Source organism: Uranotaenia lowii, unplaced genomic scaffold (assembly GCF_029784155.1).
Source record: "Uranotaenia lowii strain MFRU-FL unplaced genomic scaffold, ASM2978415v1 HiC_scaffold_275, whole genome shotgun sequence".
In the NCBI taxonomy this organism is placed as follows: Eukaryota; Metazoa; Arthropoda; class Insecta; order Diptera; family Culicidae; genus Uranotaenia; species Uranotaenia lowii.
Genome location: NW_026598174.1, coordinates 7,994 through 24,173, shown reverse-complemented (window position 1 = coordinate 24,173; position 16,180 = coordinate 7,994). Strand labels below are relative to the sequence as shown.

Here is a 16,180-nt window from a genome sequence, read left to right as displayed (position 1 = left end):
GAACTTGAAAAACTTCTGAACTCTGCATGCAATAATTGAACTTGACCTATTTTCTTCCCCTCCCAGATACAGCCTCATTGATTTCCAATAGACAGAAATGTGAGATAAACGTATCTGGGAAGTACTGGATAAGTCGCCTCGTACGACATGGACCAGTATCCCAGTGGCAGTATTCTTTAGGCCGCTGCCACACAGCAAGAAGTCTCCCACTGGGACTTTTCTGGATTTTTCTCGATCCTGTGCAAAAAAAATTTGTCATAGAACTTCAGTATTGGACGCGGTCTCAAAAACAACTTGACAGATTGTCACCAAATGTTTGTGCACGTACACATAACATTTCTAAACAGCTTCACTGAAAATTTCGTCAATTTCCATCAAAAGTCATTCACGAAACAAAGGGTTGCATTTTTTTCGAATACACTCCTTATTAATGATATAAATGTTCTTATAAGTATATTTCTGGTGAAGAACAGACCCCTTTTGAAAACTATTGTCGAAGTTACTGGATTAAATTCTTTATTGAGGAGTTAAAGAAGATTCTTCTGAACTTAGGCGTATTACCTCCAATTCTCCTCATTAGATTTTCTTTTCTCCTGAGATGGATAAAATCAAAGCCAAAAGCTATTACGCCATTTCCGTTTTTCCTGTGGTTTCACAAGAGCACAAAGTAAATATCCACATGACGTTGGAGATGTTGTCTATTTCGTCCCTCTTGAAGTCAGTTTGAAATCAAGCATAGAAGAAAAAAAATGTAGACATTTTTACTATTAACAACGATTTCTCCAAACCGTGCGGCAAAACCCTTTAAACTCGGTTTTAAACAAGTTCTTTATTCTTTAGGGGCGTGTAAAGTTACCAAGTAATGAAGATGGTAAGCCATTCCGCTCTCTTTATTGTGGTAAAAATAAAGAATAATTGAAGAAATTATTTTATATTTATATTTATCGATTATTTCTTCTGAAATTTAGGTCAAGATATCTGATATACATTTTTTTTTAGTATATGTCCAGCCAAAGCTAGGACATAAAATATGAATTCTGTTAAATGCTATATCAAATCTTATAAAAACTGATTTTTGAGAGGATGTTTTTATTTGCTTGTATTCAACAAAGGGAGAAGCGATGAAAATATAATTTCATGGTTAATGAATCAGATTCCAAAATTCAAAGCTCACTAAACGTTTTCAAATACCTTACTAGTCGTCCGAGGCAAAAGTCATATGTCAAGTTCAAAAAATGCCTTGAACCACATTTCAAAACTAACAAGGAATTAAAACAAACCCCTCCTTAATAGTAGGTAATTTAAACCTTTAAATCTTTCATTAACACAATAACATACTCTTGGTAAAGAAAGGAATAGAAAGAGTCCGAGACATAAGATTTTGGGTAGCTTTTTACTTCTTGATTTAACGTAACGTTTTATTTCAATTCCAAAATCAAACTCCTAACATTGACGTGATCATTCCAACGATGAATGAATACAGCAGTTATTACCAATACCTTAAAAATATGTCACAATATGATTGATCAACGGGCAGGGATGTCTAGATACAAACAATTCTATCGTAGATTCTATCTTATATCTATTGTACATTTATAATACCCACAACACACAACAAGTTGCGCCTTCTACTCGAAACGATCAATGCCGAAACATAGCCTTCACTTAGTACATTCCACTTGTCCTAAGAAGGGCTCACGACTTTTTCGAAATTATTATACCAATACATATGATGCAGATCAAATCATGAGAATTTGGCGACCAAAACTTTACTTACTTTTCCTTCCCAAAACAGACTATGAACAAAACAATATCTAATGTTGAATGTGTAATGTGTGTGCGTGTATCGATGCTGAGTTTTCCAACGATTATCTGAGAAGCCTTCCTGTAACCACTTCTGTATGTCTCTGTCTCTTTCTATGTCAATGTTACCGAATGTGTGTCACTTATCATAGCGTAAACGAGTGTGTTGATGTAAAACCGTTGTACAACTCTTGAACCCTGTGTCTGTGTTTCTGTAGTAGCTGTAGCAGTATTTCCTGCAGGATTCAAAATACCGAAAAGTAATAGTAATTATGATTCGGAACTATTTCCGCATAAAAGGTCCCAACAGGAAATTTATCGAGTTTTTCCCTCTTTTTAAAAATTTGAATTTAGAAATTTTATTGGCGGTACATACATAATCAGCACCATTATAAGCGTCCAAAAAGGCATCTCACTCGACAAATCCACTCTATCAAATTTTTCAACTCCTTGCTGATGCTTGGCTTAACTATTAATAACTATACTGATCTAGCGTATAAGAAAACCGAATTAGAATAGCATCGTACTTATGTGCATAAAACCGTGCATTGCCTTTCCGATTGGAATATGTGATATTACCTGTCCAAATTTGTCATAGCATGTGACAGTGATATTCATCCGCTCTTTGAATACGTTGCATTTCCTTTGACCCTTTTCAATTTAACTTTTTTTTTCCTCTCAATTTAAGTTCCGTTTATGACTTTTTCTATCTTTTGTTCTTAACATTGCTTCATTTTTTTTCCAATGTCCTCAAAGATTGGTTTTTGTAAATACACTGAGTAGAATTGAATCGCAAGACTTCTTTCGACCCGTAAAAGTATGCAATTACTAAACGATTTTTTTTAATTCAAGTAAAACAAAAAAAGACGTGGTCATTTCTTATTATATAAATAACTGAATTTTATTAGAACCTACTGAACTATTTTATCAATTATTTAGAAAAAGGTTTTAGTTTTCAATCACAATTTGAAAAAAATTCTAGAAAAATGTAAATAATATTTCGGCATTTGAAAAATACAAAAAGCGATGATTTTACACATATTTGAACGTTGCTTACATATAATTCCAATAACGTTGATTTATATGTTCGACGGAGTTCTCATTCTTCGGTTTTTGATGGAACAAAGTAAATCATAATATAAGATAAATCTAGTTCGAAATATTTGTTTTCCAAATTTGATTAAGTATTAACCATATAAGTGAGCATTTCGTTATTGTCAACCGCCAACCACATAAATGTCTTGTACAAGAACCTTGTGTTTAGATCGCTTATCTCCCTACAGTCGTTGATCTGTGTAATAAATATGACCCAACATTTTTCCACGGGTTCGAATTCTGGTGTGTTCGAAAGGTTCGTGTTCTGGACCTGGATGTTATTCAGGAAAAGCAACTTATTCCAGTAAAATTTGTTTTCGATTTCACGTCACCAGCTTTGGACAATCCAGTTCGTTTTCTATAAGATACTGTATCGTCTTTCGATCAAATCCTCCGAATGACGACTGACTTACAAGGCAAAATGGCGAAGCCATCGTTCTCTTTCCTTTCTGTTGTTTCATTCAACGCAGCCATGAGCACGCCTTTGTCATATAGTGCTTGACTTTTATCGGCAGTTGATCACGGATTGTTTTTTCCTCAACGCAAGAAAACTATTCAGATGGGCAAAACCAGGTTTATCCAAACAAGATTTCAAACATACATAAGTACCTACACTGATGGATATAAGCATTCGACATGTGTTAACTTATGGCATTTATTTGAAGTAACTCTAAATAGTTTGTGATATTTACATAATTTGTGAATAGATTTTCTGATAAATGTTCTCCATCTAAGGGCATAGAAAGAAAGGAAGAAGTAGACTCCTTTCTACATTTTTCGTTGGCAAAAATTTATGAAAAAGCTTATTTTTTTGTTGATCTCAAAACACTGTGAATCGATGTAAGTAAGTAATTGTTTCACTTGTGTGTGATTTTTAGAAAAATTGGTTGTTTTCATATACTTTTCGAGTTTTAAAGTTTGAGTCGTGTGTATTTGAATATTTTGATTTTGAAAGCTATAGCACATTCAAGTTATCAAAGACGTTCAACACGCGTGAAACAGGTTATAAAATTGATTGTAATATTGATAGGCCATTAACAAAAGTGAAAGATATGAAAAACTCTAATACTCCAAAAAACACTAAAAGTATCGAATACTTTTGTCCATCAGTGTACCTACTAAATTTCCTAACAGTAACGTTTCCATTTTTGATATTATTAATTTGAAAGACCTACGAACCTAAAAAAACGAAATTTTTAAATTCACTAAGTCGTGATGAAAACTACTTTAGAAAGTAAAATACACGTCAAATTTGTTCTTTGTTTGACTTAAACATGTAATCCCAAGTTCAATCTCTGTCGAATTAATGCCAAATATTTTTAATGTGGGAGTATCTCGTCAATTTCTAGTGATAGCAATTCTTCTAAGTTCTTATTTTTCTCTGTGATCTATCGAAAGCTCATTACTGCAAATTTTCTATAATTTTATGCAACAAATACAAACAGAGAAACAGGTCAACACTTTCTTACAACATATTACAGAATGAAAACTTTAAACGTTTGACAGACCACTTTCAAAATCATACACACTAATATGGTGTTGATAGTTGATAAACAATAGCGTGTCGCATTATGGTTTTCGCTTTGTCGTTATCGTTTGATTGTTTGTTTCCATTCTATTAACCCTTAAATAGGTTTGCTTTGTTGTTATTTAGCTGAGTTTTTTTTAGTCGCAGAAGCCCTGTATTTTTATTTTACTTTTGCACCTAAGTTAGTTTCATTAGATATATTCCGGAAATTTGATGCTATTTTTCCGTTCGAGATTTGTTTACAGTTTGTTTCAGTTAGATGATAGGATTTCTTTAGTTTTGTCTTCAGTAGCACTGTTTCAGATCATTACATTTGTTACTCGTTCATCATCTCTGATTGACGAATAGGGGTTAAATGGTTGGGAGATGTGCCTTCGTTTGGTTGGTCAGCTCTGAGTGAAAATCGAGTGTCAAGACTCAAGAATTTTTTTTATCAAGTGCTTAAGTGCTCAACGTTTTATTGAGCATCATTTGAAACTATGTATTTAGAAGCAATGGTGTAGAGTTTAAGAACATGATATAAACAATTTTAAATTAAGACAAAAGCTATGTTCATTAGACTGAGTCGATTTGGGGTCATTTGTGAATTTCTCAAACCCTGGGGTCGAAAAAGTTTCGTCTTGGTCCAAAACTCATCCATGATTTTTTGTAGAATTTTTAAGTAACATTTACATGAGTAAATTTGAACTTTTAGGTTTGTATGGAAAAATTTAATATTTTGTACTGAAAAATCAACATCGTTTTTGTTTCTTCTGTGGAACCGAGCCAGCTGACAGTTTTTGTGCCAATTTATAAAATTCCTAAGGGAAATTTTCCGCTAAACAACTTTGTCGAAGACTGTAACTTCGTATCTTATTAGGCAAAAAAGTTATTAGCTCTTTAACAGAGGTATGTCTTTTCACATTGATAAAGGACAAATTCAATTGACATCACTGCTGAAGCCTCGCAAAGTATTGCAAGAAAAGTAATCATGCGTTAGGCGTTAGGCGCCCTGCAGGGATGTCAATTGAATTTATTGTTATCAATGCGAAAAGACATACCTCTGTTAAAGAGCTAATAACTTTTTTGCCTAATAAGATACGAAGTTACAGTCTTCGACAAAGTTGTTCAGCGGAAAATTTCCCTTAGGAATTTTATAAATTGGCACAAAAACTGTCAGCTGGCTTGGTTCCACAGAAGAAACAAAAACGATGTTGATTTTTCAGTACAAAATATTAAATTTTTCCATACAAACCTAGAAGTTCAAATTTACTCATGTAAATGTTACTTAAAAATTCTACAAAAAATCATGGATGAGTTTTGGACCAAGACGAAGCTTTTTCGACCCCAGGGTTTGAGAAATTCAAAAATGACCCCAAATCGACTCAGTCTAATGTTCATAGACCTATTGCCTCTTTCATTCAATTTTTAATATAACAAGTTGCGTGTTCTATATTTATTGTTGCATCTGCAACTTAGAATCACTAAAAAAACAAATAATGGATGGTTTGAAGAAAAAATCCAGTGAACTTTTGCACATTTTGTTTATTTGAGTTTTAAAGTTCTAATTCAAAAGCTTGAAAATCGTTTGCCTTCCTACCGGCACATCTCCTAACTACCCCGTTCGTTAGACTCCTGTTGAGCGTAGATCTCATCTTTTTATCTGAGTTTCGTTCAAGTGCCACATTCTGTGGAGCAATTTTCTGTTTTATACCCTAGCCTACCCTGTTTATTCGTTGTTTTGATTTTAGGAGCAATTTTTCCCCTCCGTAATCTTTAGTACAATCTTTAGTAATAATACTAGTGGGCTTGGTGGGCCAATCAGAATAGACTAACGCAGCTGCTGCGTTTTCTAGGGGATGCAGGGGATAGGAGGGATGATCGGTCAAGGGATAGGGATCGGTGGTAATCTTGGCGGCCTGAACCAAACGCCCCTGCAACAGCAGCAGCAGATGCGCCAACAACAGATGATGCAACAACCGATGATGCAACAGCAACAACCTCAGCAACAACAACAACAACCCACGACAACAGCCTCATCTGGTGGTGTCTTTTCTACAGCAACCAATCTTCTGTCCGGAGCCGCCGGAGCTGCAACGGGTGGTCTGTTTGGCAAGAAGCCGGCCGCACAGACCCAACAACAGCAGCAACCCGGTGGTGGACCGATGAATCAGCAACAGCAACCGCAACAATCGTCCGGTCCATTTAGTGGCTTAGGCATGAATATGGGCATGGGCGGTGGTCAACAACAGCAGCAGCAACAACAACAGCAGCAACCTGGCCAACCGGGACAACCCGGACAACCGGGACAACCTGGACAGCCGGCTGGTGGTCTCAATATCATGGGTAAGATGCAGGAGATGGCAGCACCAGGCGGAGACATTCTGTCGAAAGGCAAAGAGCTAATATTTATGAAATTCGGCCTTGGTGGCAAATAACCCCAGGCATTTAGTTCGCAGCATTGTAAACATCGTTTAACTAGTAAGAATCAATACTACTATTGCTACTATAGCTGTAATGAATCTAGACTAAATTGTAAATTATTACTGCTATACATATAACTCAGCATTCCGCATAATGAAGACAAGAAAAAAAAAGAAAAAAAGACACGATCACAATACGGGACGAACCTTTAGCAGAAAGAAAAACAAAAACGTATTCACAAAATAAGACAAACTAATAATAATAGGCTAGTAAGTTCAAAGCAAGGATTCCGATGTTAGAAGCTGCAATCGTTGACGATACCAATAGGTTCATGGTTTACAAAAAAAAACCGTAAATTAAACAAAAAGATAAAAAAAAACTATAAAAAAAATCAGTTGTAAATAATCCGAGCAAAGTAAATAACGTATTTCAGCTTGAAGAACAAAAAGAGTAAAAACTAGAAGAGAAAGAACACGATCACGCACACGTATTTTTCCGCAGCATTTCGACGAAGCCGTTTATGTTTAATATGTCATCGTTTTCCCGCGGATTTGCATTTGTTTGTCCTAGTTTTATTGGAAGAAACTCGCGCAAGAATGTTTCTTCGTCGAGGATGAATGTAGCTGTAAACTTTACAATGTAAACAAAGAAGAAATACAAAACGTGTTTCAATATTGTTGTTTATTTCTAAACATATCCATTTATTTTTGTTTCTCGAACGCTACTAGACTATTATTACATGGAAAAAGTGAAACGTTGAAGTTATACAATGTTGTAGTTATTACCGGACATTAAAGACGAGTTCTAATGTTAAGATGAGTGATCAAAATAAAGAATAACAAAGTGAATGAAAAGGTGATATTTACATTTAAAGCAAATCATTACCCATATCATTCCAAACCAAACGTTAAACTATAAATATATCATATACATAGAATCGACCGAAATTGAAAGACGAGTAAGGCGATAAAAGTTCATGCTTCAAAGGGCTGTTCAACATTCATATTCATTCATTCCATCAAACGATCGCATCTCGTCGGAACATTACAAAAATAAAAGTTTAAAACAACCCGGTCATCATCAATAATCCTCATCGTTAAAAGCTAGCAAAACAAATAATAAAAAGAAAATAGTATAAACAACAGCGCGTCTTTAGCACAACTTAAATTATATATTAAAAGATAACATCTTTGACTAATAGTTAAAAGAAGAAAACAAACCCTAGAATAATCTTCACTGTTAACTTCTTATTGAAAACCCCTAATTAAATCAAAGAATAAATTAATATCGTCTTTAAAACAGTGTTATGATCGGTTGAATGTTTTTTGTTTTTATACCGGCCGAAAGAATTGCTAAATTGTTGTTCTAAAACCTCATGCACATAAACAAAGACAGAAAGTGGCTAAACGAAAGTTGGTTTATTCTTACTGCGGGAAAACTAGAAAAAGGTAAAGGTGGCACATAGTTTCAAAAATCTGTTTCAACTGAAAGTTACGATCTTTCGAAGCATTGTAAACCCTCTGGCTACCACCATTCTATTTGGGCTCAAAATTGAACATTTGTACATACTTAATCTACCAATCAAAGTGAAAAATAAATTTAATCAGTGAAAAGAAAACGAAACAAATTCACGCCAAATGTGCCCACAGCACATATAGGACAAACAAGTTGTATGTGAATCAGAAAATGAAACACAACAAACGTAAATTGCAAACCATCAAACATTTCGAGTATGAAATGTAGCGCAAGACGACGACCACAAATGTTTACCCACCATTATTAAATTGAGAATATTTATAGTTAATAATCAATCTTTAATCTTAAACAAAACTAAACTCACACACACACAGACACAAACACATACCGACACAACACCAGAACATCACAGATAAAAACTCCTACACATACACGTTTACGAAAATAAAAGAAACTGTGAAAGCAAAACAAAAAGCGAGAAACTCGTTTGTTACTTAGAGCAGTTGGATTGACAAACTAATCAATTGACATAAACAACCACAACAACACCAACAACAACAAAAAAACTAATGCCGAAAGAAATAAAATAAAAAGGGGAGAAACTATGAACAGATTCAAACAAACAGTAAGAACATCATCATTTGCTCAGTCGTTTGCACACGTTAACAAAAAATTTATGCTATCACCTATTTTCTAGCTTCCAACATCGAGGTGCTGACCCGTTTGATGCAATTGAAATAATTTCATGCCAGAATTAAATTGATCTCTCTCAACCTATCCAGTAAAGAAAATATCCAACGGTTGAATGAAAAATATTGTTTTTTTTTCAGTGATGCTAAATGCCTAACTTTGGGAGAGTTTGTTGATAAAACGTGCAAGTTGAACACTAAAATTTTTCTTAGCACGTCTGGCAGAAAAATATTATTGTATCAACGAACACCTGTACCAATTATGAATAAACCCCCTTCTGCCTCACAGATAGTATTTTCAATATTGGTAACAAATAAAATGATGTGAATTGGTCATTTGAAACCAGAAATCAGAAAAAGTATTAATATTTTGAAAAATTGAGTTAGATTCGAGAAATGGAACCAATAATCCATATGTATAAAAGCAAATTGTAGCAAATGGTTCACTAGAGAATATTTTTTTATGTTTGAACTCATAATCTTAGAAAAAACGAACAGTTCCCAATAATTCTAGTATTTTTATTTATCTCCCAAATTTTATCAAGTAATTGAAGTTCGTTGAGAGAAGGAGACAGCCAATCAGAGCAAAATTATAGAAAATCGCATCAAACTCCTAAAAATGGATTTCAAAATCATTTGGTCAGCATTGTCTGAAAATGTGAGGTGAAGTAATTCTTCAAAGATTCAGAATCGTAAGTATATTTAATCTAAACCGCTCGTTTTTATCATGCATTGGATTGGGATTGCGCTCTGCTATAAATTTTTAACAAAAATCGATAGATCAAAGCCATTCGAGACTGTGCCCGCGCCTGAATGCGGCTTCTTAAAGTTCACGCGTGCTCAGCGAATGAAATACATATATAACTTACGAAATTCCCACGCTTCTATTTTAGTTTTGTTCTTTCTGGACCCGTATTTTTTTTTAAACCTTGGATTATTTGAAATGTAATACTATTGTAAAAAACTACATTCCGGCCGTTCCCTTATTTTTAGGACCCGACAACTGTATCCTGGCATAAAAATGTATCACAGTGAACAATCCGTTTCCTCATATAGCTCACAAGAACAGGACCATCACCAGCCATTACCGTTTGTTTATTTTTTCGAAACACGATGCTGCCAAACACTCAAAACACCCACCCAAGCGATCACAACCAATACACAATCCACAGTTAATACAATTTAGGGGAATATATCAAGCTAAAATACATCTTCATACTGTCTTCGGTGATGCTCTATATGGCATTGATAGCCTTTCTAGTTATAGGAAACAAGGATGTATAGGATACAAAACGTCATTCTAAGGATTTCTGAATCATTCAGTAATCTACTTTGAAACAATTGTTATCTTTAACTTTGAAACTTTTACTGTCATGATAACAGATTTGTTCTTCACTTCTCGTTCAAGTTTTCTTGATTACAAACGTTGTTTAACCCACAGAGCTATTTTAAGTTAACAACATGTCCTACATGTTCAAATATTTCATATTTTAAAAGATAAAAATTCGTTATCGTTCGTTATTATCATTATGAGAAATAAACTTCCATACATACATACCTACATACATATTTAAAAGTTTACTTACGGTACGTACACCTTCCGATGATAGTCTCGGATTTCTACCACAAACTGTGACTTCATGTAATATTTTCTATTTACTTTGTTATATAACACTTGAAATATTCAACTTTTATTACTTCACCTCAAATTTCTTCAGACTACTCGTTCTATAAGTAAAATGTCACTTTCGCTTGCCCTTTTCACTTCTTAAATTTTCTTTATGCAATACACATATTGCACTATCAAACGCGACTCGGCGCAAAGAATGCAGCTTAAAAGAAAAGTTAAGAGAAAAAAACAACCATGCGCAGGAAAAAAAATAGACGTGAAAGTGAAACGAAAACTAAACAGTAGTAGGCAATTGCAAAAAATCAGCAAATTAGTGAGCATATTTATTGTTGTAGCAAAGTTCAAATAAACAAAGTAAAAAAAAAGTAATATGTAAAACGCATTTGAAATAAAAATGAAAAATAAAAATTCAGTTCGGTGCCTTCTGAATGTTTGACGCGTGGAATTTGCTTTTTCAGCACTAGCAGAATAAATTTTTCAACTGTTGCTTTGATGTTTTCTGTTGGTGAATAAAAATAAACACCTTGCTGCTCGCTTCTTATTAGGTTGGTTCAATTGGAAAACACGAAAAAATACTAACAAATCAAGCTTTGCTTCAATCATTGGTTGCATTCGTTGGAATAGTAATTGTAACCTATTTCAATTCGACGTATCATCAATCGATTGCAACAAGTTGATTCTGTTTTTTTTTCACGAAACGAATGAAAATTAATGTTTTCTGGTTTTCTCTCACCCGAACCTCGTTGGATGAATAAAAATATTAGCTAAATCGTATTCAAATTGACAACAAAGCGAAATCTACTGTTTGGAGATTGAAATTGCTAGCGAGAATCGAAAAAAACGGGCAAGTACTCACGTAAATCATACAATAAGCTAAGCAAACGCAAAATTTAATGCAGTTTTTGGAGCAGGATCGCGAATCTAGTGAGCTGAAACGATGAGGACGCGGAGTACTTTGTACATTAATTGCAGATAAGAACACGTAGATATACAACAAAGAACAATTGAACATAATAAATACGAACCTATTTCAAAGAAACGCGCTTTTCATGCTTTTTTGTACATAAATTATGGAAAATCTTCTTCATTTTCTATTATCTAATATAAATGAGATAGCTATTATGAAAAGAATAAAAAAAATCACAAAAATTACAAAATAAAAGCTAAAAGCTCTGACTATCTTTATACACAGAACCAAGGAAAAGCCGTGTTATACAAACCGTTTGATCTTTAAATTATGCAATCTCGCCTCCAGTAATTCTCTCTCTGAACAAAAAATACACACATTCTTCGACACCGAAATGGATGAATCACATCAATCTAGATGATCTATTTCCACTTACACTTCGAATTTGGCTGAACTTTCTCTTAGCATTTTTTGTCTTCTACTGTATCGAACGATGTAAACTCTGTCCAAAAACAAACAAGATTAAAGAGAATTAAACAAAAAAGACATACGTTGTATTCATCTGTATAGAACAACTGTAAAACAAGGAGAACAAATACAATAATTAATTATAATGATCAAACAAAACTAATAAAGGCAGCCAAACTCAACCTTTCATCTTTCAATAATTAGTTTAGAGATGGAACGAGATGAACAAAAAAGTTTCAGTAGAAAGCTAACACGAGAACACATTTATTAGGAAAACAAGGAAATGGAAGAAGAGGTGATTGTTGAATATTACAATCTTTAATTATGGAACCAATTCAGTACTGTCATGAAGCATGTCATCAACTATTTTTTTTAAAGATGCATGTCAAACGAGAAAAAAGCTCCAATAAAGCAGTTTGAACGAAAAACCGAAAATGACCATGAGTTGATCGTTTACTTCCCCACAGCTTTACGGATCACAAGGCAATACACATATCATTCAATTTGTTCGAAATGCCAAATACAAAAATCATCTGAAATGTTTTCAGCTAATTCCACTCCATCCATTCGATACACCCACTCATACGAACATTCAAAGAATACACAAACAACAATATCTATAGTTTCCATTTCTCAACTGATATCACAGAAGGATTTTTCATTTCAAACAAACTTCAGAAATACTTTGAAAACAAAAAACAATCGATATTAGTTTCGGCAGGCCCATTAGTGAGACAAAAAAAAAACAAATGAAAATTTATCGAAAAGCATCCTAACGCTGAAATTTTACAGCAAAAGAAAAGGCAATCCATCAAGCTGAACATGGACATTTGTTAGTGAAAAAAAACACACAGTTACATCACAAGCGAAGAAAGCATAAGAACAAACTTCAAACAACAACAAATTACAAAACAGTCAGAACAGAAAAAAATAAACCACAATAGCCGTAAAAGTATTCTCAACAGCAGGCATACAAAAAAAAACCAAACAGAAGAAACAACCTGGCAGATTGCGGAAACAAACATCTTTGTAAACGATAAATAATAAGAGATGAAAAAACATTACCAGCAGAAAATACAATAAAAATCGTGAATGTAAATGAAAAACAGAATATCACTGAAAACCAAACTCTCTTTTCCTAGCTCTATCGTTTCTTCATTTTCCTCTATTGTAGTGCATATTTCTCATATAGGTACACTGATTGACTCTACAAAAACAGGGAACGATTGATTCGGCTTTGAAATGAAATTTTCAGAAACATCGTTGGTGAAATGACAGAAAAACACTTACCGTAAACTGGGGTTACGTTTAACATTGGGGTAACATTGATCAACATGAAGAGTTTAAGGATATCAAAAATAGCAATAATTACATAATGGGTGATACGGTCAAAATTTGGTCAAGAGAAAACGCGTGTAAATCGGTGAAATCGTTTATTTAAAAAATCAAATTAAATTTCTGTATCAAGTTTAATTAGTATAAAATTCAGGAAAAATCCGGTTTCCGGTTCCGGTTTCCGCTTTTCCAAATCCGAATTGCCGGGCCTAACGCTTAACCCCTACCATCAGATTTAGTACAGCCACCTTGTCCACCTTCTTCGCCGCAGAAAGCCAGTTTGCCTTGATCTGCTGCTCGTCCTTAGCAGTTTTTTTGGTCTTCTTTAGGTTCCGCTTGACAATAGCCCAGTATTCCTCAATTGGGCAGAGCTCTGGTGTGTTGGGAGGGTTCTTGTCCTTGGGAACCACCTGCACGTTGTTGGCGGCGTACCACTTCATGGCCTTTTTACCGTAATGGCAAGATGCCAAATACGGCCAAATCAGTACGGAACAGCCGTGTTTCTTCAGGAAAGGCAGCAGACGTTTATTCAACCACTCTTTCACGCAAAATTTCTTGGTTGACAATCCCAGAAGCTATGAAAATGCTGCTTTTTAAGCCACAGATACAGATGGCTTGCCAAACCAGATAATTCTTCGCGAACTTTGACAGTTTCATGTGCTTGAAAATATCTGCGACCTTTCCCCTTCCTTTTGCCGTATAAAACTCCTGTCCCGGAAGCTGCTTGTAGTCGGCTTTGACGTAGGTTTCGTCGTCCATTACCACGCAGTCAAACTTCGTCAGCATCGTCATGTACAGCCTCCGGAATCGCACTTTGGCCGTCGTATTTTGTTTATCATCGCGATTTGGAGTCACTACCTTCTTGTAAGTCGATAGTCCGGCTCGTTTTTTGGCTCGATGCACGGTTGTAGACGACACACTAAGCTTATTTGCGGCATCTCGGAGAGAGAGGTTAGGGTTTCGCTTGAAACTACCGGCAAGTCTCTTTGTCGTCTCAACAGCTTCCGGTTTTCGATTTCCCCCCGATCCAGACTTCCTGGCTGTCGACAAACGTTCCCCAAACACTTTAATTGCCAGCGTTGCGTGCGAGTAGCTCGGATGCGCGAGCAAAATTTTGAAACGCTGTTCTTCTTCCTTGGACGGCATTTTGACAACTGAAGATTGAATTCCAAAATCAAAATAGGAGCAACATTCCACACACACACACCCCTTCAAAATGAGGGGTGTTCAGGTTTTTTAAATGCAAAATTGAAAGCAATACGTCAAGTTGATATTGACCACATTTTGACTGTATCACCCTTTATGTCTCAAATTTTGTATCTCTAAACTGTTTTCCAAGTTTGAAAGTTTGTAGAGGCTATACAAAGCTGCAAGTAGGCATAATTTGTTCTTGATTTAACTTTTTTTTAGACTTAGGGGTGCCTCCAAGTGTTCGAAGTTACAGTTTGTTGACCCTTAAATAACACCTAAGGGGGCCCTTAAATACCACCCCAAAAATCAACAGTCGTTCCATTTATTAGTAGAAGAGATTCGGATTTTTTCTAATTTTACAATTTTATTACACATTTCGAACAAACCAAATTTTCATCGTTCGAAATGTTATCTAAGTTGACTCATTTTGAACGGCTCAAACCAGCTCAGTTGTGATAGGTTTCGGTGATGAATGAAATAGCTGTGTTGTTTGTTGAATTTGGAACGTACACCATATTCCACAAGCTGGTTAGAAACACTAACGATTCGCCTTGATGCAGTTGAAAGTTTAAATCCACACAAATGTCTCTGCACTCTCCCTTGGCTCTCAAAGAAATCTGCAACGATTCCGTCAACTGCATGACGATTATCAGTCCACTAAGTTTCAGAAACTTTGCCGATCCCGATCTGTAGCCACGAGACAGCAGGATCCACGTGGTGTAGGGCATCTCCAAATGCGGGGCGTAGAAATATGGTTTATCCACCATCAGACGTGTTTGCTTCACTGTGTTTAGTTCACAATTCCGGAAGTGCAACATCCAAGCACTGCTGTTCCACATATCGGTAAGTAGATCAAACAGGATGGCATGAGTGTTGTCCGATTTCCGGTAAGTTTGGGGCTGGAAAAGCAAACTCGTTTGAAGATTGCATGGCTTGGACAAGAGAAGAGATTCAATTGGTTCCAAAATTCTGGAACTGTTATCCCACGGCTTATGAGAATCGATTACTATCAACGGCATACTTCGTAGAAGATGAAATTCGTTCAAATAATCATAGGTGATATTTGTCTGACGTGTTATGTTGCCTGTAAAAAGAAAAAGAAATCTTTTTGTTAATCAAATATTTATCTATATCTTTCATTGGCCATGTGTTTGGCCAAAGGTATATAAAATTGCACTTTTGGCCGATACACTATACTGCAGGGCCAGGGCCGTAGGAAGAACCAACTCATGGGAGGGGGGTTTTGATGACTGTTTTTTCCTATGATTTTTTGCCCAATAATGCATGAATACAAAAAAAAATTAAAACAAATTTTGTAACTATATGATTGTTCATTTTTAACTACTTTTACAAGAAAAGTTTTCGTATTAAATCTTTACTTTGAATCCTTAAAGGTATGCTAAATTCGCTTTCATCGATGTTTAACATCTTTAATTATTTTTTTTAATAGTCTGGTAAATCAAACATAGTTGATTTGAGCATAAGAAAAGCTTTTTTTTAGGATAGCTTTCCATTTCTCAAAAAAAAACTTATTCTTACTCAAATCAAACAAGCCCAATCTTCCAAACTATTTTGCAAATTAAAAGATTTTAACCTTTGATGAAAATAAATCATATTTTCAAATAAAAAAGTTAGTGATAAAAATCATCAGATTT

The 16,180-nt window shown here is 34.9% G+C and overlaps 2 protein-coding genes across 4 annotated transcripts in view; one reads left to right on the top strand and one right to left on the bottom strand.

Annotated features, from left to right (window-relative positions):
* Window positions 1–10,202, top strand: part of LOC129759805 (peripheral-type benzodiazepine receptor-associated protein 1-like) — a 29,494-nt gene extending 19,292 nt beyond the window's left edge. For all 3 annotated transcript variants that reach the window (XM_055757329.1, XM_055757328.1, XM_055757330.1), the window contains exon 6: window positions 6,262–10,202. In XM_055757329.1, coding sequence (XP_055613304.1) covers window positions 6,262–6,843 — 582 coding nt within the window. In that variant the 3' untranslated portion in view covers window positions 6,844–10,202. The remainder of the gene's footprint in view (window positions 1–6,261) is intronic.
* A 3,217-nt stretch (window positions 10,203–13,419) lies between these two features.
* On the bottom strand, window positions 13,420–15,953 carry LOC129759804 (uncharacterized). Its single transcript, XM_055757326.1, has 2 exons — window positions 15,905–15,953; window positions 13,420–15,609 (listed from the first exon to the last, which is right to left on the bottom strand). Exons 1-2 carry the CDS (start codon window positions 15,951–15,953, stop codon window positions 14,972–14,974), a joined length of 687 nt encoding a protein of 228 aa, XP_055613301.1. The 3' UTR covers window positions 13,420–14,971.
* Between the last annotated feature and the right edge of the window lie 227 nt (window positions 15,954–16,180).

Coding starts and splice junctions, on each gene's coding strand:
- LOC129759804 (XM_055757326.1), bottom strand. CDS start 15,953: ATGTTAAACATCGATGAAAGCGAATTTAGCATACCTTTAAGGATTCAA. Junction 15,610..15,904: donor CATACCTTTAAGGATTCAAA/GTAAAGATTTAA, acceptor TTCTTTTTACAG/GCAACATAACACGTCAGACA.